This window comes from Geotrypetes seraphini, chromosome 9 (assembly GCF_902459505.1).
Source record: "Geotrypetes seraphini chromosome 9, aGeoSer1.1, whole genome shotgun sequence".
Taxonomy (NCBI): domain Eukaryota; kingdom Metazoa; phylum Chordata; class Amphibia; order Gymnophiona; family Dermophiidae; genus Geotrypetes; species Geotrypetes seraphini.
Genome location: NC_047092.1, coordinates 25875660 through 25903552, shown reverse-complemented (window position 1 = coordinate 25903552; position 27893 = coordinate 25875660). Strand labels below are relative to the sequence as shown.

At 42.6% G+C, this 27893-nt stretch overlaps 1 protein-coding gene across 3 annotated transcripts in view; it reads left to right on the top strand.

The window, feature by feature from the left end:
• CCDC146 (coiled-coil domain containing 146) overlaps positions 1-27893 on the top strand; it is a 190127-nt gene that overhangs the window by 75328 nt on the left and 86906 nt on the right. For all 3 annotated transcript variants that reach the window (XM_033959108.1, XM_033959109.1, XM_033959110.1), the window contains exon 4: positions 7743-7952. In XM_033959108.1, the coding sequence (XP_033814999.1) occupies positions 7743-7952 (210 nt within the window). The remainder of the gene's footprint in view (positions 1-7742; positions 7953-27893) is intronic.

The following is a 27893-nucleotide window of genomic DNA, read 5'->3' as shown; positions in this document are numbered from 1 at the left end:
AAACCTGGAGTAAATCCTCATGTCTAAATTAGGTGCGGATCTGCTGTATTCATTAACATTGCAAACAAATTCTTGGAACGTCCGTGCCCCGCCCATGTCAACGTCCCCTTTTTGGATCCACATGTAAAAATTTATGTGTGCAACTTTATAGAATACCAATTGCAAAGATGGTGACAGGTCAAAAGCGCGTGCCAACAAAGGCGTGCCGAGACAACTGAGCGCAAGGCGGAAGCCCGCGCCGAAGTGTTTTAAGGGGCTCCAACGGGGGTGGGGTGGGGGGGAACCCTCCCACTTTACTGAATACAGATCGCGCCGGCGTTGTGGGGGGGTTTATGTGGTTGTAACCCCCCACATTATACTGAAAACTTCACTTTTTCCCTAAAAAGCAGGGAAAAAGTTAAGTTTCCAGTATAATGAGGGGGGTTACAGCCCCCCAAACCCCCCACAACGCCAGCACGATCTGTATTCAGTAAAGTGGGGGGGTTCCCCGCCATCACCCCCCGTCGGAGCCCCTTAAAACATTGTTTTTCTTTGGCACGGGCTTCTGCCTTGCACTCAGTTGTCTCGGCGCGCCTTTGTCGGCGCGCGCTTTTGACTATGAACCGCAAAGATGCATTTGTAAATTCTAATTATGGACAATTTGCACCAATTGAATGTAAGTGTCCAATTATTGGCGCTAATTGGCTCGTTCAATGAAACTGCACACGCAAATTGGGCACATGTCCAAATTTGTGCACACATATATAGAGAATTAAGGGTATGTGTGTATCTCTGGCATTTTTGTGTGAGCAATAACACCAGCTCTATGGCTAGTGTAAGTGCTCACACTTATAGATTTAACGTAGTAGATGACGGTCTATCAAGTCTGCCCAAGACGAAAATCCCTAAAATACGATGCGATACTACATATGCATTCTTGATATGTCCTTGCCATTTTCAGGGCCCCACTGTTGGAGTTGCCGTCAAAGCTAATTCCAGTCATTTCAACAGTTAGATTAGTGTTCTATAAAGGGAAAGTAGACATATAGGTGGACATTTATAGGATTTGTCCCCATTGTAAAATATTCTGTCAAATCTTGAGTACTAGATAACAGATCTAAATAGTGTGCTGAACAGCCAGCGAACTTCACCCAAATCTCAAGAAGCTTAGACACTTTGGGAGCTGGGAAAAGAGATCTTTCAAGTAGACTCCTAGATTGTCAAAATACACACGCTCCTCAATCCCTGTCTTATTGTGGATAGGGATCCAGTCGCAATGAGGGAGGTAGAGAGATGTCACTTCTCGTGGAGCCACTTGTCTTAGCAAACTGAAAAGGATGGGTCATTCCCACCAGGACAAGTGGAAGAGAAGAATGCTGATGGAGCCTGGCAAGCAGAACCTATGAAAACAGAAACAGTTTTGGGATTATCTATAACTGAATAGCTAACCCCAATGAAAATGTTACGGTAGGACAATAACAAACACTTACCTGAAAGAATGATACTTGGAATACAAAAAGGTGAATTATTTTCTTCTTGATTTTTTGTATAATGCAAAAAAAAACAAAAAAACAGCCATGGGATGGAGGATAATCCATGAGTGGTTTCTTTCTTCTGACTATCCTTAGGGAAGAGGTTGTTTCAAGCTGTGCTTGCATCAAAGCCAACCTTTAAGCTCTGTATAAAGAATTAATTCAAGAACAGTGTAGAAATGGACAGATAACATGTGGACTAAAAGCTGAGTAACCTGTTTGCAGAAAGATAGAATTGCTGGTGTCATTAGGATCTTAATTGCCAAGACCTGAAGTGGCTAGTGGAGCTAATTTGCAAGTGTTTGTACGTACACTCTGCCCTTTTTCTGTTCCTCTTTGTGGAGAAAAGAGGATCTGAGAGTTACTAAGAACTGAGAAGTATCTTGAAATCATTGAAATAGTTACTTGCCTACTTTATATTTGAAGTTGAACTGAATTTCCCCCTGAGGCAAGTATTTTGGGAACTTCCTCTACCTTTCTACAGTGAATTCTTAACCACTCTACCCTGCGGCCTATACACATAACGATATGTATATGTATATTTTGTGGAGTAATTTCAAAGAAAAAGTATGTACATACAGTCCCTTTGCAAATTGGATTAATTTATATGCATACCTGTTAGAAAATTATTCTCTTTGGCTTAGATTCACTAAAGTCAATGATCGTTGCTAAATCTGTTTTCCTGTTTTGGTGTTGGCTGCTTTATCAATAAAAATTATTTTTAAAAAAAACAACTTTTAATGATAATGACGGGAGTTGCTATTAAGCATATTATGAATAATTGGAAGAATTATACCAATCTTAATTATACATTTTGGTGGAATTCCTTGTGTCATATTTTAAGATGGAGAGAGTAATTGCTTTGCAGAAAGGTAATTATAATAATTTTATAAAGATTTGGGGGCCATTGGTTAAATATTGTAATGAATAGGCATTGTTTTCCTTTGATGAAATTTTAGTTATATAAAGGGGGAGGGAGGGTGGTGGGGGTATGTAATGTTTCATGATAATGAAATGGTGGGTAGGGGGAGGGAGGTTATTTATTTATTTATGTATTCATGATATTAATGAAAGATATACAAGTGATGTATGATTGTTCTTATGTTGTATTTTTGTGCACCTGTATGATTTAAAATGAATAAAGAATGTTTAAAAAAAAAAAAAAAAAAAATGAGGGTTACAAAAACAATTACATCGGAGATAAAAGTTATATTTTTCAATTCATTGGGAGGAAAGAAGAGAGGCAAGGTGACGACAGAGAACGTGTTAGGGGAAGAGACAAGAAAAGGAGTGGGGAGTAGTGAACACATGAGGAACAGAGAAATAAAGGTTACTTAAGAATTAGAGACATTGCCAGAAGAAGAGACTGCAGTTAGAAAAATGTGTTCACTCGTAAGCTATTATCGAGAACGATCTCCTAATCAGATACCATTTTAAAACTATTAACACCATGCTGATAACTTTGAGAAATATGTGAATTTTTACTAACTGTATTCTGTAAGTCGCTGACTTTTCAGTGACATTTTCGCTATTTGTATTCTGTATACTTCGCTGATTGTCCAGCTCTCTTCAGTGTAAACCGCCTAGAAGTCATAAGATTGTGGCGGTATAGAAAAAATAAAGTTATTATTATTATTAATTGCATGTCAAAAATCTAACAGTGAAACTCACTGGCAATTTTAAAATCAAAACACAATTTTTAAGGCCACAAACATAAACCAAATCATGTCAGCTATAACCCGGATGACTTCTTATTTAGGGTATTGTATTATGATTTTACTTAAGCAGTAACAGAAAGGGTAACAAGATCATGGACGAGGAGAATCTACAGGATCCCCGCCAACATGGATTTACTAAAGGGAGATCCTGCCAATCCAACCTGATCAGCTTCTTTGACTGGGTGACGAGGAAGCTGGATGCTGGTGAGTCCCTGGACATCGTCTACCTGGATTTCAGCAAAGCATTTGATAGCATACCACACCGCAGGTTGCTGAGCAAGATGAGTTCTTTAAGATTGGGCGACGCATTGACCAAATGGTTTGGGAACTGGCTTGGAGGTAGGCTTCAGAGGGTAGTGGTGAATGGCACCCCCTCCGAAATGTCAGAGGTGATAAGTGGAGTGCCACAGGGCTCCGTCCTGGGCCCAATCTTGTTCAACATCTATATAAGAGACTTGACAGAAGGGCTCCGAGGTAGAATAACATTATTCGCCGATGATGCCAAACTAAGCAATGTAGTGAGCAAAAGCACAACAGACAAAAATTCAATGATGCATGACCTACTTCTACTGGAGCGCTGATCTAGGTCCTGGCAACTCAGTTTCAATGCCAAAAAATGCAAAGTCATGTACCAGGGGAGCCGAAATCCATGCAAGGTTTACACCCTAAATGGCGAGATCCTGACAAGAACTGAAGCAGAAAGAGACTTAGGGGTGATAATCAGGGAAGACATGAAATCTGCAAACCAAGTGGAGCAAGCTTCATCCAAAGCAAGGCAAATCATAGGTTGCATACGCAGGAGTTTCGTCAGCCGTAAACCGGAAGTCATTATGCCACTGTATAGATCCATGGTGAGACCGCACCTGGAGTACTGTGTGCAATTCTGGAGGCCGCATTACCGCAAGGATGTGCTGAGACTGGAATCGGTCCAGAGAATGGCCACCAGGATGGTCTCGGGACTCAAGGAGCTCCCATATGAAGAGCAGTTAGGGAAGTTGCAGCTCTACTCACTCGAGGAACGTAGAGAGAGGGGAGATATGATCGAGACATTCAAGTATCTCACGGGCCGCATCGAGGTGGAGGAAGATATCTTCTTTTTCAAGGGTCCCGCGGCAACAAGGGGGCATCCGTGGAAAATCAGGGGCGGGAAACTGCATGGTGACACTAGGAAGTTCTTCTTCACTGAAAGGGTGGTTGATCGCTGGAATAGTCTTCCACTCCAGGTTATTGAGGCCAGCAGCGTGCCAGATTTTAAGGCCAGATGGGATAGACATGTGGGATCTATCCGCAAAGATAGATAGGGAGGGTCATGAGAGTGGGCAGATTTGATGGGCCGTGGCCCTTATCTGCCGTCTATTTCTATGTTTCTATGTTTCTATCATAGTGAATTACTACAGTAAATGATGCAAATACAACCTGATATTCAGAGTATATGTATACTTGTTAAATAAGATGATATTTAGGGCTCCTTTTACACAGGATTAGCAAGCGCTAGCTGAAAATCTACCGCCTGCTCAAAAGGAGGCGGTGGCGGCTAGCACGCGGGGCAATTTAGCGCGCGCTATTCCACGTGTTAAGGCCCTAGTGCGGCTTTGTAAAAGGAGCCCATAGTAACGAAGTGAAATTCTTGAAATATATAACATATTTTCAGGCAGAAACAGGATGTGGCTTTAAGATTTTATCTCGTAAACAGGCTTCTTTGTGGTAATTTTGTTTTTGATCATCTGTTCAGCTTTTTCTTACACTAACAGATTTTAAGTCGAAATTAAAGACATTTCTCTTCCTTGACGCTTGTGAAACCTAACTGTCCTTTTAAGGATGACCTTAATACCTGCTCCCCTCCCTATTGTTCTTTTCCCTTACATGTTTCTTTTCTTTACAGCCCTTTCTTTCTAGCCCTTCTTTCCCTCTTGTCTCTGTTTGTAAAATTTTTTTTTTGTTTGTTTATTAGTCTTTTAAAGTTAGTATTTACCCAAGTGGTGTTGTGTGTTTTTAAACTGTATTTTAGTTAATAGACGGTTTTAACATTTTTGTACACTGCAGCCCTTCTTTCCCTCTTGTCTCTGTTTGTAAAATTTTTTTTTTGTTTGTTTATTAGTCTTTTAAAGTTAGTATTTGCCCAAGTGGTGTTGTGTGTTTTTAAACTGTATTTTAGTTAATAGACGGTTTTAACATTTTTGTACACTGCATAGAAGGTATGATTAGGCGGTATAAGAAATTTGAAACTTCTCTTAAAACCATGCACTGTGTAACTCTTGCTTCTAGTCTGGCCAAGTAGCTCCTGTTTGCTCCCCTCAGTGAATTATTACGTTAGTTCTCTGCTTCAGAGTTGTCACTCTCTTTCAAACCTCTGCTTCTCTATTATATCACACTCCTCTTATTTTCTTATCTTTAGCTTTTCAGACAGGCTTGTCTCTATCGCATCTGTACTTCCCACCTTGTTACAACCCCAGTGTTTTTTTTGTTTGTTTGTTTTTTGTAAATCTTTATTTAGTTTCTAAAGCTAACAAAAATGCAATAGAGTATCAATACAAATAATATTAATCATATATGCATTTATAATCAATCAAAATCCATACAAAGAACCCCCCACCCAACCAACATTTCATAAGAATCATACAAAGAAATACCTCCTCCCACCCTCCCTCCCATAGATGCTGATACACCTATGGCTTACTGTCATGTTCTGCAAGTATGCCAAGACTCAGTTGCATGCTAACTTTTTTGTACATCAGTAGCTCTTTTTGAATCGGCCAGAAATTGGATCAGACCCATGTAGTCTTACCGATCCTGCTTAGTGCACTGTTTTCATGAAAGGCAAATCTAAGAGAAGAAAAACCAAGTAGCTCAACCAATGATGTAGATACAGCAGGGGGCCAGGGCCCTCTAATTTGGGTTCAGGCACCCCCGAAATTGAGGTGCTGCCTGCTACTTTGGCTGGCAAGGGTCCCTAAGTCCTGCCAGCAGAAGCCCTGGCAGTTGGCGGCACTTTTCCTGAGCTGCAGTTATGCGGCTGTCCCCCGTCATACATGCTTGGTTTCTATGAAACTGAGCATGCATAAGGAAAGCCCCCCCCCCCCCTATCAGCATGTGTGAAAACTGATCATGTGCAGGTGGGCAGGCCTCCCTCATGCATTCTCAGTTTATAAAAATCAAGCATGTATGGTTGGATGGTCATTGTGGCAGCAACCCAGGACAAGTGCTGCCAACTGCTAGGATTTGGGTGGAGGAGGGCTTCTCAGAGGGCTTGGGGATCCCTGCCAGCTTGGGTATAGTATATAGGGATTGCAGGGGAGGTGGGGCAAAATTTTGTAGCCTCCTCCACATTGGTCTCAGGATCCCCAATATCTGAAGTCCGGCTATGAGCCTGCACCCAACCAGTAAAAAGAACAATAACCACACTTTCTTCTATTGCAGCCCCCCCTCCCCCATTTCAACCCTTATACCTGAACCTTCAGGTGCTCAAAAACTATCTGTTTAATTTTATCTATGAGGTGGAGAGCAATTTTTAGCCCAGAGAATTTACCCGTAGTCCCTCCACTCTATATCTGTATCCTTTCAGAAGCTCCTAAGAAAAGCATGCCTACAATGGTATCAGATTTCCAAGTTAACCAGTCAGATTAGGCAGTATATTAAATTCCCAATAGCCTAAACCAGTTAATTGTCCATCCTAGGGCAGGCCCTGCCATTAGGCAGACAAGGCATCCACCTAGGGTTGCCAATTTGGGTTGGGGGGAGCAGTGAAACTGTTCTGGCATGCATGGAAGCCTTTCCCCTGCCAGGCCTGCTGCATTCACCCCCTACATCTTCCCGCACCATTCCAAGTTTAAAGACGCGTGAGTGTTCATGGGCTCTGTAAGCACAGGCCCGCACTGAAGTGCTGCCTTCTCCCACCCCTCTTCAAGGCATATTTTCTGTGGGAGAATGTGGTAAATTGTAGCACTTTGGCACAGTCCTGTACCTATAAGGCCTCAATCTTCTATATGCTGAGGGCCGACATGAGAGGGTATATCAGCAACAAGGGATGATGGATACATTTGCCTGAGTGACATCCTTGTTTTTAGAGTATACTACCAGCTGACCTCTGATGCAGGCCAATTGCCAAAACAGCCCATGTCAGGTCTGTTAATAATTCTACCCTTCTTTACCAGTTTTTGAGGCCCATTGTACTTTTTCCCTGAAGTGGTTCTCTCACTGCACTTTTTAATTCCTTTTCTTCTGTTGCTACTTTAGCATGCCCAAATTTTCAAAAGTATGCACATAAATGCAAATTCCTCCTCTGCTCTGTCCATGTAATTTCACCTAGTTAACTTTCAAAATATTTTTCTCCACATCTGGCCTACAGTTTTATTAAAAGCCTATTTCTATTTGTGAAAGTGCTTTTGAAAATTACCCTTATGTCAACAGAGCAGCAGTATACTGTTAAAGAAAATATTCTCGCCAACTTAGTGATTGTATGCATGATCTTTGATCTGTTTGGTTTCTTTTCCTCTTTTTTTTTATGTTCTCACAGTATACAAGAATCAGAGATTCAGCTATTGCAAGACGCTAAACGTTTCACAATTGAACTGGAACTGCAGCGGCAGGAACTGGAGAAAGCTGATGATTTCCCAGCGGTAGTTAAAACAGAGGGTGCCAATTTGAGAATGCAGCTATTTAAATATCGAAATGATTGTGACGCAGCTAGAGAAAGTGAACAGAGCTTGCGATACAAGCTTGACCGGTAGGTAGTTCACTTCAAAATGTAACATTTTGTCACTGTTCTCTGCCTAGGGTAATGAAGGTATTTAAGATGGTGAGAGAAACTGGGTGCTAATCAAATCCATTCTGTTGTATCTTTTTTTTATCTTAACTCCTAAGAACTTCTTTCCTTTTTGTTCCTAATATTAGTTATATTTATCCCGGCTGATATTCAACCCAAAGCAAACCCACAAAAAACCCAGCCCAGATTTCCAGTGAATTCCCCAAAACAATTCTAATCCCTAAAGGTGACTTGTGCTGGCAGACACAGCATCAAGAAAGAAAAACACAGTGAAACAAAACAGTCCCCAAAATTAGAGTTTGGTGAGGCCTTCTCAACACTGCTTCACAACTAGTTTTTACTAGGATTTCAGCTCTGAAGCTACTCCTGTAACTTCCAACCAAATAATTCCCCAAAAAATCTGTCTTTATGCAGTTCTTTCTCCACAGCACCAAAAAACAAGAAAAACAAACAGTCATCGACAAAACATGGTTAAGCTCACCTCCATAGGCTCAGGTACTTCCAGTTCTGGTGCAGATACTTCCATGGCCTCCTCCATGTAGCAGGGCTTTGCTGGCCTTGGTTTCTCTGTTCCTTGCCATTCCATCAGTTCTTCCTTCTGCCTGTGTTTAGCCTGGAGAGTCTTCCAAAGAAGCTCTCCTGCACTGCTCTCCCTTGGGTGTGTGAGCTAAGTTTAAGTTTCTGTGTGCCCCACCCAAACCTACCTGGGAAAGGAGCAGCCTTTGGGGCTCTCTTGCTCCCTCTCTGGCCATTTGAGGCAATCTCTTTTCCTTTAGCTAGAAAAAGGACTGTATTTGCTTCTCTTCAGGATAGACAGCTCTTCAGTGTTCCCGCTAAGCTGCGCTGGGGTGCGCTGGCGCACAAAATATTACCTCGCAGCGCACAAGTTTCTCGTCACAGCGCACACAGTGTAGAGCACAGTTCTTCAACCGCCGGTCCGCAAACAAAATCTTGCCGGTCCGCGAAGGATTCGGTCCCCGCCGCAACGAAAGGCCGGCGTCAGCTGACTTGCAACTTCCTGTTGCAGTCGCTGTGCCGGGACTCCTGCCTTCGCCGGGACTCCTGCCTTCCACCGCGTTTGCCTCCTGCCTTGTCTCCGCACCTCCAGACCAGCAGCGGCAGCTGTGTATGCTTTTAACTTCGGCACAGAGCTGCCCCTAATCAATAGTTTAGCGCGGTTTCATAAGGCAGCCTCGGGGCCTTTGCTAGGCCGGCCCACATCGCATCATCGAAGCGGGCCGGCTATCAAAGGCCCCGAGGCTGCCTCATGAAACCGCGCTAAACTATTGATTAGGGGCAGCTCTGTGCCGAAGTTAAAAGCATACAGAGCTGCCGCTGCTGGTCTGAACTCTTGGGCCGTTGAAGGAGGGCAAAAAGCAGCTGTCCTGGAGGTTTCCCTTCCTCTCGCCTTTACAGGTTCCTTTTTTCCACCTTTTTTTTTTTCCTTCAAACGGCAACGGGCCCCAGCATCGACATCAATCAAGTAAGTTCCACTGTCAATCAAGCGGTTCTGCTCGGCCAAAGCTTCCCCTGTGACATGAGCCACCCTCAGGGGAAAGAAAGTGACCCACAAAGGTGAGGGGAAGGGGGGCAGATGATGGAAGTTGGGGGGGGGGGAGAGAGAGAGAGAGAGAAGGGGCAGATGATGGAATGGAGGAGATGAGAGAGAGAGAGAAGGGGACAGATGATGGAAGTGAGAAGAAGGGAGAGAGAGCAGAAGGCAGATGGATGTCAGTTGAGAAGGGAGAGCAGATGCTGAAAGGAAGTGGGGAAAGAACACATACTGGATGGAAGGAGGAGATAAATAAAGGGGGAAGAAAATAGTAAGATAATGGAGGGGTGAGGGAAAGGGGTGACAAGCTGTGTGTAGACACAGTGAAAAGAGGGAAACGGGACTAAATAGTAAGAAAGAATTTAATTTAGATGGAGGCAGAAAATAGAGAAGGAAGACCAGAGAAGAAAAGGGAAGAGAGAGCAGAGAATGATCAGATCTGAGTGGATGAAATGAGAAGAGAGATATGCTAAAAACCACAGGGGGGAGGGAAGGATAGAGATGCCAGACCATGAGGGGAACAGAAGGAAGATGATGGATGCTAGACCAAATTGGGGGGGGGGGGGGGGGGGCAGGAGGAGAGATGGCAGGGAAAGACAGACAGTGAATGGAAGGGGCAGATGCTGGACTGAAGAGACAGAGAAGGTTATCATGCTGCTGTACCGGGCCATGGTACGCCCTCACCTGGAGTACTGCGTCCAGCACTGGTACTTTAAGAAGGACACGGTACTACTCGAAAGGATCCAGAGAAGAGCAACTAAAATGGTTAAGGGGCTGGAGGAGTTGCCGTACAGCGAAAGATTAGAGAAACTGGGCCTCTTCTCCCTTGAGCAGAGGAGATTGAGAGGGGACATGATAGAAACATTCAAGGTACTGAAGGGAATAGACTTAGTAGCTAAGGCAGGGAGAACGAGAGGGCACTCTCTAAAGTTGAAAGGGGATAGATTCCATACAAACGTAAGGAAGTTCTGTGGTAGAAAGCAACATATTTATTTGGCTCATAACTTGCTGGCGCCCGATATTTTTAGCTCACAGTGAAAAAAGTTTGCTCACAACACCCGCCCGCTTAGAGGGAACACTGGTTACCATACGTCTGGGAAAACCCAGACATGTCCTCTTTTTAGAGGTTCTCCGGGTGCCTGGAGGGATTTCCAAAATCCAACAATTTTTCCAGGATTTGGAAATCCTAAGCTTGGAGGCCACGTCTGGAAGCCTTTGAGCATGCGCGACTGTCACCGTGATAATGTCATATGCACTTGCGCATGTGTGTGATGTCATTGAGGCGATGTCTGCACATGAGCGAAAGCTTCCAAATGCAACCTTGAGCTCAGGGAGGTTCATGTGGGGGCGTGGCTAGGGGAGGCGGAATGGGGCAGAATGGGTGGGGCCAGGCATCCTCTTTTTTCAAAGAGGAAATCTGGCAACCCTAGCTCAATAATTTGAAAAAATAAAAAGAATTGGGTGATAGGCATTAGGCCATGCGATAGGCACCTAAGTGGACATTTTTATGGGTGAAGCATGACTTAGGCGCTGGAGGCAGAAAGGGGCAGGGTTATATGTCTGGGGTTTTCCTTTGTAAAATATAGTAACACTACATAAGACCAAATGAGAAAATATTAAAGCCAAGACACAAATAAAGAATTAGCTAATACTACTTCTTTTACTACACCTTTTCTTATAAGTAAGGAATGGGAAAATCATCCCTTTGGAAATCTGGCCCTTAGTTTCTGCCTTTTGTGGCACCTAATGTTTGAATCTTCTATTTTGGCCTCACTGTTAAAGCACAAGAACTAAATTTATCTTCACAACCTGATTTCATTGAAGCATAAATGTCACTGGTTTCTATTTTCCAGAGTTTTGTCATAGGCACAGAACACTTTTGAAAGTCAGGTCTATTCATTTCATCATTAAAGAAATAATTGCAAGCTATACCATTGAGATTAAGCACAGGTCAAGGAGTGTTGTCAAAATGCTTCTAGAATAAATCATTTGGGTTTTAGGACATGCTTAACTGTCCCTGGGTAACTAGTTTGACTTGGGTTGTTGTTGACATCCGATCCAAGTGCATTTTAGCCAGGAGTGCTGTTTATTTAATTCTGATTTTGTTCTGCTTGATTTTATAGTTTACGTGGTATTTAAACCAGGTCTCTAGACAATAAATTATATTCAGTTGCAATGAACTCTAGCCAAAAAGAGTTTACTATCTCATTGGTTCATGTATTTCCAAATAATTTGACTATGCATAGGGATTTGCTGAGTGGAACAGGCTGCCAGAATACATCAAGCAACAAAAAGATTTGTGTCAATTAAAAAAATTGTTATAGCGTCATCTGTTTAGTACGATGAAGTATGACGGTTGATGCCTTCTATATGAATTGGCAATTCTGATGGTTTTTGGCATGTTTATTTTATTATTTTTTTAATTGTATGTGTTTGGTTGTAATCCACCTTGTTTAAAGGCGGAATATAAATAATCTATAATAATAAAACCCTAGAGCGCGCATGCGCTGTCTAAAGTCCGTGAGTCCTGGTGGCGTGAGGTGTGCTTCTGTGCCAGTCCTCATGGCGCCTGCGCTAGCTGGAGGCGCGTGTGCCAGTGACTCCTCCCTCCCGCTACCGGTCCTCTTCAAAGCGGCCTGCTGAAGTTCGCCAGCCGCTGTAGCGAACCTTGCAGGCCGCTCTCCACCTTCCCGATGCAATGCAAGAAACAAAAGGATCGGTGAAGAAAACTATAAGAAAAAAAAGCAAATCCAGGTAGGCGAAGGCGGGACAGAGGCTACGATCGGCAGCGGCTGCTGCTACTCCTCCAGCCGCCTAGCTCCTCTCCGCCGGCCCCGGCCAGCAGCCCCCTCCGCCCCATCCTCTCTGCTCCGGTGGCCTGCGCAGGAGAAGGAGCGGATGAAGCAAGATCACAGCACGAGGGAGACCGTGCAAAGGGAAATGCAAGGGGGTTGAAAAAGCGAAAGGTGGGACGGGAAGGGGAAAGGGAAGGGGGAGGAAACCTAAAATGGAAAAAAAAACCCAAAAAACAACTTTATACAGGAAGAGGAGTCTCTAGCACCCGTTAATGTAACGGGCTTAATGACTAGTAGAACTATAAACTATTAAATTGCCTGGAGTGACAGTTGCATCTTGCTAGGCAGACTGAATAGGTCATTTGGGTCTTTAGGCCACTGTTTATTATTTTACTAGGTTACCTGAGTCAACAGAGACAATGAGGATAATTTTATTACAGGTCACGTAGGTTAAGAGGCCAAGTAGGCACCTGCCTAGGTACTGGCACTGTTGAAAGAACATCCAAGTCAGAATTGGGATGTCCTGCTCATAATGTCCAAGAAAACACATTTTCGCAGCCATTTTTGAACAGGAAAAACATTGTGATTTCCTGTTCGAAAATACTTGAGAAGGACATTCTTGCACTGAAAACATCCAAAATGAACAGCCATTTTTCAAAATGAAATATCCAAAATATGAACACCAAAAAAGCAGGCACAAAAACGTCTGCCTAGCATCATTGTACAAAAATGACCACCCGGATGTCCTTGCAGAGGGGCAGCCTAGTGGTCAGTGCAGTGGACTTTAAACAACAGGTACAGTTGGTACAAATCCCACCTTAATTCTTTCCTAGGTTATTGTGAGCCTTCCAGGAACAGGTAAAAACCTACTCAGTGGCATTCCTAGGTTATGTGACACCCAGGACTAATCATTTTTTAACACCCTCTCCATATAAAAAAATATTTGTAGTAATTTTATTTATTTATTTAGTTTCATATCCCGCCCTACCCAGAGAGCTTAAAACATTACATAGGGTTACAACCTCTCCAACCCCATGCCCGTGCTGTGGTGTAAACAAAATAAACAAAAAAGACTTTTCCTCTCCTTTTTAAGTCCTAGCCCATGCTTGTTGTCTAACACCAGCTCTGGCAGGATACACATTTCAAATCTGACATATTGTAATCATAAAACAGAAAATACAATTATTTTTTCTACCTTTTGTTGTCTGGTCATTTTATTATTCAAATCATGTTGGCCCAGGCTCTGGTTTCTGTTTCTCTTCCGTTAACTCGCTCACAGGGTCTCCTCCCTGGAAACAGGGACGAAGTGTGAAGTTATAAAATTTGCGGATGACACTAAACTCTGTAGCAGGGTTAGAACGGTGGAAGAATGTGAGGGCCTACAAAGGGACCTGAACAAACTGGAGGAGTGGGCTAATAAATGGCAGATGAACTTCAATGTAGGGAAATGCAAGGTCATGCATATAGGGAAAAGGAACCCGATGTTCAGCTACCAAATGGGGGGGATCAGTACTAGAGGGAAGTAACATTGAAAGAGACTTGAGTGTACTGGTGGACACAACAATGAAGTCAACGGCACAATGCGCAGCAACCTCGAAGAAGGCAAACAGAATGAAGGATATTACAACCAGAACGAAGGAAGTCATCTTGCTGCTGTACCGTGCGATGGTACAACCACATCTGGAGTACTATGTCCAATATTGGTCGCGGTACCTAAAGAAGGACATGGAGATACTTGAGAGGGTTCAGAGAAGAGCGACAAAAATGATAAAAGGTATGGAAAACCTCTCATACGAAGAGAGGCTAGAAAGGCTGGGGCTCTTCACCCTGGAGAAGCGAAGACTCAGAGGAGACATGATAGAGACTTACAAGATCATGAATGCATAGAGAAGGTGGAAAGGGACAGATTCTTCAGCCTATTGGGAACTACAAGAACAAGGGGGCACTCGGAGAAACTGAAAGGGGACAGGTTTAGAACCAATGCAAAGAAATTTTTCTTCACTCAGAGGGTGGTGAACACCTGGAATGCGCTTCCGGAGGATGTGATAGGACAGAGCACATTAAGGGGATTCAAAGAGGGATTGGACAAGTTCCTGAAGGATACGGGGATTGAGGGATATAGATAGAGGTAGAGATAGGACCATGAAAGGGTATAGATAGAAGAAAAATGGGGGATTAAAGGGTTTTTAGACAAAGGATCACTTACAGGTCATGGACCTGATGGGCCGCCGCAGGAGCGGACTGCTGGGCGCGATGGACCCCTGGTCTGACCCAGCAGAGGCAACTTCTTATGTTCTTAAATGACTTCTTCACACACAAAACACAGACTTTTACCAAATATAGAACTGTGAACCCCAAGAAATTAAACTCAGCAAAAGAAAGAAAAGTAGATATGTATTTTTTGTATTGAACACACAGGGGTCCTGGGCCCAGAATCTAAAATTAGCCACCTCCCTTGCTGGTAGGGATCCCAAAACACTACCAGTTGAAGACCACTTCTCTGGTCTGGCAGCCAGAAATCTCCAAGCTCTATAGCTAGCAGCAGTATCCACAAGCTGCCACCAGCTGCAGAGTTTGGAGAATTCTGACTCATGGACTGAAGGAAGAGGTCTTCAGCTGCCAGGGCTTTGGGATACCCCATCTGCTTAGTTATTTATATTTTGCATTTGGACAAGGGGCATGGGGAAGAGCAGGGAGAACATTTGGTGGTCATTTTGGGCTCAGAGCCACTGCCCACCCTCCTTCCTACCCCCTTCCTCCATAAGCTGTCTACTAAACCAGTGTTTCTCAACCTGTGGCACGTGTACCCCAGGGAGTATGCGGACTAGCCACGTCTGGGATCTCTCCCTGCTTGCCTCCCCCCCTGAAGCCACCACTGCCACAAATTCCTCCCTGTCCCACCCTCGAAGCCGACCCTGCCACCCAACATGCTCCATTCCCACCACCACCAACACAGCAGCAACAACAGGGACGGGACAGGCCAGGCAAGTGCAGCGACTGCACGCGGCCAGTCCACAAGTCTTCCCCCCGAGGTCAATTCTGACATCAGAGAGAAGGTTCCCGGGCAGTCAATTGCTGCCTGGCTGGCCCAGAGCCATCTTTCCAATGTCAGAATTGATGTTGGGGGAAAGGCTTGTGGGCTGGCTGGTACTGTTGGTGCTGGTACTGCTGCTGCTGATGCAGTGGTGAGGCTGGTGGGAATGGAGTATGTCGGGTGGTATCTCTTTTTTCGTTCCGTTTGCTTTTGACCATTATCACTGAAAGACATTCTAATTTTGGACCAGCCCTAGTCCTACCTACAACATGCCTACAACATGTACCCTAACTATATGGACAAACTGCAGTGTAATCAACAATACAATTTCACAAGAATGGATAATCAAAAGGGTACTGTAATAGTATTGGAACGTGAGCACATAGACCAATCTTAATGGAGGAAAAAAGGCCTCAGACAGGGGCCCACCCACCTCCACAATGGTGGAATAACGGTGTTCGAGTGGTCACTTCATTGGCCAAAAACCTCCTAGTAAAAGTGGTTCAAGCAAGGTGCTAGTTTCCAATTCTTTTGAAAATTTAGTGTAGAATAGAAGACAAAAAAACTTATCTTTTTTTCATCAAGATCGGTACACCAACGGTGGCCAGCGTTTCACTATAAAGCTGCCTCAGGGTGTAACAGATCTTTGGATCTCTGAGACGCTGTTGGCGTCCGATTTAAAGTGGGATCGGATTTGTTACACCCTGAGGTAGCTTTATAGTGAAACGCTGGCCACCGTTGGTGTACCGATCTTGATGAAAAAAAGATAAGTTTTTTTGTCTTCTATTCTACACTAAATTTTCAAAAGAATTGGAAACTAGCACCTTGCTTGAACCACTTTTACTAGGAGGATTTTGGCCAGTGAAGTGACCGCTCGAACACCGTTTATTCCACCATTGTGGAGGTGGGTGGGCCCCTGTCTGAGGCCTTTTTTCCTCCATTAAGATTGGTCTATGTGCTCACGTTCCAATACTATTACAGTACCCTTTTGATTATCCATTCTTGTGAAATTGTATTGTTGATTATCAGTGGTTTTCTCCTACCCGAGTCATTTTGGCAAACTGCAGTGTAAAACATCCAAATTCTGCCTTTCAAAAATCATGATTTAGACATTTTCATCAGATGGACATTTTTTGGCCATTTTGACATGTCCATCTGCTTCAAAAATGAGCACCATTGGCACCTAACTGTCTTTATAATATGCTAAAATAGTAACCTCAAAAAGTAGTGCTCAGGAGACCTTACACACTCCAATGGGAATTCAGATTCCACTGTACTCAGAACAAGTCAGTGGTGTTGGAATTCTTCACCATTCCCTTTACATGGAGAGTGAAAAATATTTTTTGTGGAGATACATTTTTGTTCTTTTTTTCTCTTTTTACATCCTTGTATATTCTACATCCCAATAACTTATAATAGCTTAAAAAGCATATATATCGAAAAGGAATTAAAAGTGTATCACTTAGCTTAAGATCCTTATCGGTTCCCCTTCCCGACGCGTTTCGGATCTTTTTCAAGGTCGGGGGAACAAAAGATAAGGTTAGTCCTTAACCATACATTTTCTGCCACTGGCTTATCCAACAAGCTGTTCTGAGTACAGTGGAATCTGAATTCCCATTGGAGTGTGTAAGGTCTCCTGAGCACTACTTTTTGAGGTTACTATTTTCTCATATTTTGTTGTGAGTCATAAAAGTTTGGCAGATGGTTTATAATATGCTAGCATAAGTGGCGGAAATCGCACCTTGAATGCAGGTATGGAAATTTACACCTTCTCTGTCATATATCAAGTTTGCATGTACATTAGTATATTTTATAATCAATATATTACTTGCGAACTCCACCTGTACTTGACCAGACCACACTATACAAGTGCATATATTCATGCCATCACACATACTTTATCCCTGGCACTATCATATACGACATTATTTCTTTGCCACTATTTCCAATTTAAAACTTCTATAAATATTTCATATAAATAGCTCCAAATTCTATGTGAATTTTTGTGACATGCTCAAACCCACAACCGATAGTGCTTCGTGATAAAACTCAGAACTGGTTGCCTAGAAGACCATCATAGCCTTCATGGTCTTAACCACCTGAATATCAAACATCTGATGCTCCCGATGCTCATGAAATTCCTATGAGTGTCAGAACAGCGTCAGAAAATGTAGCGCTCCAGGCTGTAGTAGAAATCTCTACCGCACCTTAGTAAAAGGGAGGGTAAAAGATGAGTAAATATCATTTTGATGTTGCAGAATGCTTAAAAAGTATGTTACATTTGTACTGCTCTCATGCAGGGCAGGATTAACCAGTAGGCCAAGTAGGCTCGTGCCTAGGGCCCGAAATGGTCAGGGAGGCCCAATGAAGGAGGGTATCAACATTGTTTTTTCCAAAGGGCGATAGGCCCCTCCAGCATCGATTGTCAACGCGGGGCCCCCCTGATCGGCAACGCGGGCCCCTCCCCGATCGGCAACGCGCCCCCCCCATCAACGGAAAGTAAGACAAGCAAGCAACGCGGGTAAGAAAGGCAACGGGGAATGTAATTGTGCAAGTGGTGCTGCTTGTCCAAAGTTTCCATATGACGCAGCTTCCTGTTTCCGCCTGGGCACATGGTGGGGTGGGGCGGGGCAGGGGGGCCCAGTGTACATGTGTGCCTAGGGGCCCTCGATGAATTCATCCTGCCCTGCTCTCATGAATAATACCAGGAATTTCCTTACCCTAACTGGGACTCCACTATTCAAGGCAGCATAATTGATACAGACATGCTCTAAATCCTCCACTGTGCAGAAGTTTGTCTGGTACGACCTTTTTTTGTTCGATCTAAAAATCAAATTCTTAAAACAAGTATTCTTGGTCAACTTATCTAATTACTGCATTCCATTTGGTTTCTAGAGCATAAAGTACTGTAAGTATATTTTAAGCAATATTGCTGAGATCTCATATTGGCAGCTGGTCATCTTTCATCCATTCGAGCTTTAATGGGTAAAAGACTATGGGGTCATTTTATTAAGGCGCACTAACCGATTTAGCATGTGCTAAATGCTAAGGCATCCATTATATTCTATGGGCACCTTAGCATTTAGCACACGCTAAATTGGTTAGTACGCCTTAATAAAATGACCCCTATACTCAAAACCCACCTTTTCAGCAAACAAAACCCTTAACTGACCCTTCAGATAATCTCAAGGCCCCCTACCCGACTCTTCTCCTTCACGATAGCTCCTATCTCCCCCTGCTTCTCCTTCCCACTTCCTTCAAGTCTGACCAAATCTGTTGTAAATCCGATTAATTTGTTGTAATTCTGCCCTCTTCATCTACGAAGTTGGCTAAACTTGTTGTAAATTTCCCTTTTCATCTGCCAAGTTTTGGCTACAGTTGTTGTAAATCCTATAAATTTGTTGTAAATCTACAAGTCTATGCGGATCCTAATCTAATTTAATGTAAACCGCCTAGAACTCGCTGGGTATGGCGGTATATAAGAATAAAATTATTATTATTATTATTATACTAGTGCTACTGTATGTTTGTTGTTTACATCAAGAGGGCAATTTTCATAGCGATTTCCATGGGTAAAAAAACCCTCTCTACATGCAACTAAAAGTCCCCAAATTATTATTGTACAGCATGCAGACTCTTACGGCCTCTTTTACAAAGCCACACTAGCGGCTGCGCTAAAGGCCCCGAAGCCCAAAGAGATTTAAAGGGCTTTGGGGCTGTTGCCGCGCAGCAGACGCTAACGCGGCTTTGTAAAAGAGGCCGTTAGTCACAATTAGGGGAGGTTTGAAGAGAAAAATGTGCATGTAAATTCCATTTTCAGATTTTCACACCTACATCTATAGTAAAAATCGAACATGGTAAAAGCAGCAGTTTGTGTTTACAGCAGCTTCAAAGCAAAAGTACAGGAGGTGCTAAGCCCATGGGTAAGATGCAATAGAGAAAATAATGGCAGATAAAGATCATACAACTTATCCATTCTGCTGATAGGGCTTATCCATACCAACTACTTAGCTGTAGTTGTTGGAGGATGGGCTGGGGAGGGCTTCAATGGCTGGAGTCGGTTTTGACGGAGATTTCGGCAGTTGGAACCCAAGCACAGTACCGGGTAGAGCTTTGGATTCTTGCCCAGAAATAGCTAAGAAGAAATAATTTAAATTGAATCAGGTTGGGCAGACTGGATGGACCATTCAGGTCTTTATCTGCCGTCATCTACTATGTTACTATGTTAAGAGCAGGGAGGCAAATGTTTTGGTCCAAAGGCTGCATTGGGAGCTGTGACTAGGTTGGAGGGGTACAGTCTATAGTCTAACTCTCCACTAACCCATTCTCAATAGAACTTTCATGCTCTATGAAACCAGTAAACAAATATTGCCCTTTAGACACCTGTCTGCAGTGCTGATGCCTCCACTACCACAACCATCTTTTTTCATCAAATGTTTGGCCCATAGCCTAGCATCAATAGCAAAATTGAAAATTTCCAGCCTAGGCCTTCCCACAGTCCACGATCATCAACTTGTGGCTGCTGCTGTTGCCAAACCTATTGCAGCCTCTAACCCATCATCATTCTATGCCAGAAAGTATTCATGCGTCATTAAAAGCAGACCAGCCAGCTCAGTGTTGACATGTTAGAAGCCACTTTGGAATCTTCATCTGCAGCAGGCTGCAAGTAAGTGATTGTGGGATGTAGTGGATTTTCACAGACTGTTCACAAGTCTAAACTTTTTGTGCCAGTGGTCTGGTTCTGGCATGTCGGCTGTGATTTGCCTACCCTGTTCTATAATTTCTTCATCTCCCTTAGAAATCCTTTGCATTTGTCTAATGCTCTCACCTCCATGAGAAGCTGTTCATGTGTTCACCAGCCTTTCCATAAAGAAACATTTCCTTAGATTACTCTTGAGTTGTTCCCCTTTTACCTTCAGCCTATAACCCCTCATTCTAGAGCAGGGGTCTCCAAAGTCCCTCCTCAAGGGACGAATCCAGTCAGGTTTTCGGGATTTCCCCAATGAATATGTATGAGATCTATGTGCATGTACTGCTTTCAATGCATATTCATTGAGGGAAATCCCGAAAACCTGACTGGATTCGGCCCTCGAGGAGGGACTTTGGAGACCCCTGTTCTAGAGCTTTTTTCAGCTGAAAGAGGCCAACCTCTTCCTCATGTACTGTATACCTTGGAAGTATTTAAAAGTCTCCATCATAGGAGCATAAGAGGTGATGGCAGCTAAAGTACCTACACGGTCTATCCAGTTGCCCAACAGTCACATTCATTCTCGCCTTTTTTCCAATGTGTACATATCTAGATCTTTAAGTTTGTCTCCATATGTCTTATGATGGAGGCTACTGACCATTTTAGGAGCTGATGTTGGAACTTACTCTATCCTGATATCTAAGTGAAGAGACCCAAATGAAGTAACCCTAATTTCTGAATCATAAAGAAAGAAAAGGAACATATGTGTTAGAAATTGACACCAAAATGTAGATTATTCAACCAATGCAGCAAACGTCTCTCTGTTATTCAATTGATCCTAACAACAAAATGTCGAATGTTAAAAAGACCAGGATCCTAGAGTCAATTCTCTCCATATCCCAAATGTTAAATCCTCACTAAAGTTTTGGCAGGATATAAGAAGTCCCTTCTCCTATCTATTATGTCACTTCATAGTAAATGTCAAATGTGTTTGGAATCTGAAATAGTTGCGTGACTCAACACAGTTTCCTAGGATCCTATGTTTAATTTGTTGAAAAGGTTCGGAATCATGAGTAATTTTGTCCAGTGTGTTTTGAACTATAGTATTATATCATTCTTCTAGGGTTTCAGTGATGAGAGAAGACGTTATCTCTTTCTGTTAAAAAGCAGAATGAGGCAGGGGTGCACTTTATCCTCTATGTAACTTCTTTCACTCAGATATTTAGCTAGAATACTTAAACCATTACAAGATGTATATTTCTAATAGAAAGCCAGAACAGAAAATAACGTTTTTATGTAAAACACTTGCTGTTATTATTGATTTCAGATCCTTGATACATATTAATTCAAGTATCAATGGTTTTGGCTAGTGCTCAAGGATCCACGGCACTATTAGTAAAAAAAGGATTGTGGCTTGACATATTTCCACTAAGGGCTCCTTTTACTAAGCTATGCTAGCGGTTTTAGCGCGCGTGCTAGACGCTAATGCCTCCATTGAGCTAGCGTTAGTTTTTCCGCATAGTGCAGGGGGCAGCGCACGCTAAAAACACTTCCGCAGCTTAGTAAAAGGAGCCCTAAAATGGGCTAACCCCAAATTCTGTATATGGTGCCTTGTGCACAAATCAGTGCACCCAGACAATTTATGCGCCCAACTTAATTGCTTAATAAGACAAATTAACGCTGATAATTGGCAATTAACTCATAATTGATACTAATTGCCATTAATTAAAAGTTAAGTGCACAACTTAGTAGATCTATTCTGTACAGTGCTGCACATCAGTTCTAGTGCGTGAATCTGAAAAGGGGGCATGGCCAGGGGAGGAGCATGGGTGGATCATGGGCGTTCTTACCAGTTACATGAACTGATATAATAATAATAATAATTTTATTCTTGTTTACCGCCATACCCAATAAGTTCTAGGCGGTTCACATCAGTTAATTAAGATCCGCGATGACACACGGATTTACAAAATTTTAACAAAGTTACAAGCAACGGAGAAGGGAGCGTGGGAACACTTTAACAGAGTTGAGCAAAGGTACAAGCAATAGCGAAGGTAGGGTTGGAAGGTATGAGATAACGAGAGAGAGACCAAGTAGGGGGAGGGGGGAGCAGTGGGAAGGGGGGGAAGCAGGGGGAAAAGGGTTAAAGGACCTGTTCGCGGAAGAGGTGCATTTTGAGTAGTTTTCTGAAACTTAGGTAAGTGGGAGCACTCCCAGTCCGCACAGAACTTAGGCACAGTTATTTAGACCTGATTTTCCTTGACTTCAGTATAGTCCTCTCTTAGTCTATACTCTGACAAATTGTATCTAAACTCAAATAACTTGTACTTAAACTAAACTACTTATACTTAAACTCTACTCTTAATTTGCTGTATACTCCCTGTATTTAAATTACTACACAGTCTTGTATGTCCAAACATTTAAACCTATTGTACTTCTTATATGTCTAATTACTCTCCAATGTGTATGTTCACTTGTAGACCGTTCTGAGCTACTGGGAGGACGGGATAAAAATCTAAATAAATAAATAAATTGGTGCACCTAAAAGTTATGACATGCACTGGTACTTAAGAGTGATTTTATAAGGTGTGTGCACTTTTTCTATAATCACACTCGGTACTGTTCTAGTTGGTGCCCCTAATACCATAAAATACCTAAGGCTGTCAATGTCTTTTATTACTTTTGTTATCAAAAACCCTTATAACACAGTAAGTACATGAGCAAAAACACTTGTGGATATTTGACCACAATATCAGAACAAATTTTATAATAGTGTACGTGTACCGTCAGTCTGTCGTCATAAGCTAAGTGAGCCCCCCGTAACCGAGACTGTTACAGCTCTACTGCTTTCTAAATGTTTAGACTTTGCCAGGGATTATTTCAACCCATTAACACACCGTGTATTCTTTTACATTGGAAAAATAACTCCTTCCTTAATATTCACTTTTGGTGACAGTATGTTTGACAAACACATAAATTTGAACTCTCTATGGCAGAAAATGTGCGGCATGTCGGTTCTGAAACAGGCTTATCGTCCAGTGCCGCTGCTGGATGCCAATCTCTACTACAGGTTCTACTGAGCTTGGTTTCGAGGCAATTTTCCCCTTCAGGAACCCATACTTGCTGTTTTTTATGATTGTTTGCGCGTTCCTTTACTGGGGTTTTTTTATCTATTGAATTTCTTTATTCATTTTTTCATATTACAACAAGTGTATCAGAAAAATACATATAATCTTATAAACACACACTTGATTTTCCTTCATGAATACTTTAAGTACAATATATCATATTTAAATTCATATTTTTATAATGTTTTAGATAATATGTAAATCATTTACTATGTATGACAAATATAAATAAAATTTAAAAAGCCCCCCAATCCCTCCCTATTTCAGAAAATCTAACCTAATACTTCAAAATGCATTAATTAATTCATACATATTGTGAGGTAAATAAAATAATACCCACCCACATCCCCACTTAACAAATCTCTTATTATGGGAAAATGTTATTAATCATTACAAAAATCTGCTAATGGTCTCCAAATCTTCAGAAATTTACCAAAGTAACCTTTCTGTGTTGCTATTGTGCGCTCCATTTTATATATATGGCATACCGAATTCCACCAAAAGTTATAACTTAATCTGTCATAATTTTTCCAGTTACATGTCTATTGATATTTCTATTACTTATGTGGCATCCTGTAATTTTGTAAGTTTTTATACTAACAATAAACAAATATTGTCTGTTTTTGGAAACATACAATGCTGTCTCGTAGTCATTCCACTGAGGTAAACAAAGCAGCCTTTCCTTCAGTGGTGACTGCCCGACGTGATCATGCTTGGGTTTCACGCGCTGGCGTGATTAACGGATTTTATTTTTTAAGGTGTTCCGGTGAACTCCAAAGAGAAACATGTTCAGAGGGCGTAAGTATTTCGGGAAAATATAGGTTTAAAATGTCTGTAGTGTCTATCATAAACAAGTGAGGCCAGTATGTCCAGTTGATCCATCTGTATGTCCAGGTTATCCTTTTCAATCCAAAGAATGGACATAACATGTGGCCTTGAAAGTACATATACTATATGCCAGGGTTATTCTTGTGTTAGTCCAATGAAAGGTATCAGAGCTTATGTATAGGAAAAGTGCAGTGCACTTATAACACTCAAAGGCCTAGATTCACAAAGCAAACCGATTGTGTACCGATCAGTTTGCGACCCCTTAGCGACCCCGGCCCGATTCACTTACCTGTCTTCCGACCATCCTCCGATCCGCGCATGCAAATGAGGGCAATGGCATACAAAATAGGCAGGGACGCGATTCACTAAAGAAAACCCTGTAACACCGACTGGGCTGGCCGATCAAAAAAAAGCGACTGCTGAGGACCAGTCACTAAAGCCCTTTCCGGTTACCCTGCCTTCTGCCGCCCTGCTCTTTGCCCTGTCAGCCCCTATCCTGCAGCCCCGAACACGCTGCCTGCCTTCCCCGAACATGCTGCCTGCCCCAAACCCGAACACCCTGCCTGCCTGCCCCGACTCTCCCACCCTTCCCCACACTGCAAGCCTATGGTTTTAACCCGCGGGCTTAAGTGGGTTAAAACCATGGACTCCCAAAAGTTCCTCAGTCGCCTTGCAGTGCCATTTACATATGCATACACTTTAGGGATATATAGGTGCCACTATTTATACATGTAAATGCTGCACAGTTCTAAAATGATCTTGGTTTGGAATAGATAATTGTCTCATACATTTCTGTACTAAAATAGTTTCAATCCTGCATAACATCAATTAACATGCATCTTTCAGTTTCTGGTTGGTTTTTTAATCTTTTACTTTAGCAAACTTGGTCAGATTACATTAATATATCTTCACAGAGCATCTGTTAACTATATTGTAGCACTTTCCTTTTCAGTTTTGCTGTTCCTTGGACCTCTCAACCTTTACTTTCTTGTCATTGGTCTAATAAGTACTTTTAAACTTTCGTATACCTTTCCTGCAAGAATAGTGGTTGTATGGGCCTGAACCAACGATAAAGGGCTAGTGGTGAAAATGGGTGGAGATAATGAAACACAGCAAGCTTCCTTGGTCCTTGGAAGGCTACCTGGGGGAGATTTGAAAGGATGTGGCCTTCTATTTTGAGAAACTCCTAGGAAATAGGACAAGGATAGGAATGTAGGTAGAGACAGGAGATCAAAGGACACAGTATAAGTTGTTTGTTGTGGTAACTGGTTAAAAGGTTTCATTTCCACCGTATATCCTTTTCTTATAAAAGAAAATAACAGTTATAAAGAGCATGCTGGTCTGTCTCATATCACAGTTCCTATTAGAGATGTTGTTTGACATTCTTGTTTTAAGTAGCTCAGCCAAATATCCATTCTTTTCAGGTTTGAACAGTCCTAGTTGCTAAGTGATCCTTTGTGCAATCCTTACATGCCAGAGTCTGTTCTCCTATTTATTTTGTTCTTTTTATTTTGTGCAGCTGAGAATAATTAATGGTTAAAGTTTGGCCTGAATTATGAAAGGCTCCTAAAAGGTTAAGGAAATCTCAGGTTGATACTCACAAACGCTTTGAGCAAATTCTGGCTATTCAGGTTGCTGAATTATTAACCGCTAGGCTACTCCTGCACACATATCCTATGACTATCTATAAAAGCAGTCTGTTCCTAGGCCATTACAGAGATGAATTTGGGAAATCCATTGCTTATTCCTAGGATAAGCAGTATAAAATCTGTTTTACTACTTGGGATCTTGCTAGGTCCCAATATGGCAGTTCTTATGTACGTAACTGGGTCTGGGGAAAGAGAGGCTGTGTGTCTGTTGGAGAAAAGATAGTATGTATGAATGGATGTCCCATGGGTCTGGAGGTGTGAAAAGCCTGAAGGAGAAAGAGAGAGAAGAGAAAAGAGCAGGGGTTTTAGCCTGTCTTTATAAATAGAGAATGACACGGTGACAAAATTTATCACCGTTCCCGTCCCTGCGGATAACCGCGGGAAACCATCTTCATGTCATTCTTTAAGGAAAGAGGGAAGAATCAGAGTATGAATGGCTTTGCTCTGAAGAATGCCGGTGTAGAAGGACTGAGGCTTAAGCAGACACTACAGAATGACAGTCTCTGGTATCCAGAGCAGATATTGTGATTCCACCAGTGCCTAAGAGCCAATCACATCAGTGTTGCCACAATGGCTTCATTATCCTTGGCTCACATAAGAATCAGAGTATGAATAGCCACATCCATTGACCCGCAAGCTTTGCTTTGAAGAATGCCGGTGTAGAAGGACTGAGGTTGAGATAGACACAACAGAATGACAGTCTCTGGTATCCAGAGCAGATATTGTGATGTCATAATGCCTCATTCCACCAGTGCCTAAGAGCCAATCACATCAGTGATGTCACAGTGGCTTCATTATCCTTGGCTCACATAAGAATCAGAGTATGAATGGCCACAACCACTGACCCTCAAGCTTTGCGTTTAAAGAATGCTGGTGTAGAAGGACTGAGGTTGAAATAGACACTAGAAAATGACATGGGATTATTTCCCGCAGTTATCCGCGGGGACGGGAACGGTGATGAATTTTGTCACCGTGTCATTCTCTATTTATAAACTTGAATTTGAATAATGTGTGTATCTGAATGGATGGGTATATAGAAACAAGAGACAGAAGATACCCAGGGGGCCGAAGCCAGTCTCTTACAGACTTGAATTTCTAGTATTTTCCAGTATTTTTCTGTGTCACAATTTGATATTTATTTGAAACAATGGCCCTCAGTTGACAAGGAGGTATGACCCTTGTGGATGGAACCTTTCTATATGAGTTTCTTTGTTATACTTAAGTACCTATCTGTATCATATCTTTTCAAAGTTCAGAGTTTGAGGATACTCCCAGGTACTAAGCATAAAGGCCTAGATTCACTAAAGATAGCGATTCAATCGCTGTTGGCCGATTCTCTGGCCGATTTTCAAACAGTGATTGATTCACTATCAAGTTTGCATGCAAATAATTTGCATGGAGATGCAACTCACCGACTCATTCGCTCAGTGAGCGATTGAGTCAGTGCAGAGCCCTGACAGGAGTGACAAGAGAAGCAGCCTTCTGTTGTTGGGGTTTTTTTTTTTGGGGGGGTGGGATCTTTTTTTTAATGGCACAGATATTTTGCATGTATTACACACGCAAAATATCTGCTCAATACAAAAAAGGGAAAAAAAGCCCCTCTTCCCCCAGGACAAAGTGCCCCCTCCCTCCCCGAACAAAAAAAATGGCAGGAGGAATGCCCACTCCCTCCTGCCATCGCCGCTGCCGCTGAATTGGTATGGCAGGAGGGATGCCTACTCTCTCCTGCCATCGTCCGCCCCCCCCCGCAGTTAGGACCTTTAATATGGGATCAGGAGGGGTGCCCTGTCAAGCCCTCCAGTTCCTCTGGCCTCCTCCCACTGCAATGCGGGCCTTAGGCCCCTCCCTGGTATATCATATGATGCATGGGAAGGGTCCTAAGGCCCTGATTGGTTCAGGTACCTTGGGCTCCTCCCTTGGGAGGGGCCTGAGGTACCTGAGCCAATCAGGGACTTTCATAGGGAGGAGCCAGAGACTGGGAAAGATGGTTTGAAAACCAAAATCACCAGGCAACAAAGGTAAGGGAAATGATTTTATTTTCAATTTAGTGATTGAATTGTGTCAGTTTTGAGAAATTACATCTGCTATCTATAATTTGCACTATTCAGGAAGAAATGCATTTGTTTCTATTTCTCTGGAGAGTCTTGCATCTTAGGGTTTTGTTTGTATATATTAGTACTTTTAGTTTGTGGTCCTGTATTTGCATAGGGGTTATCTGTGTTCTGGTAG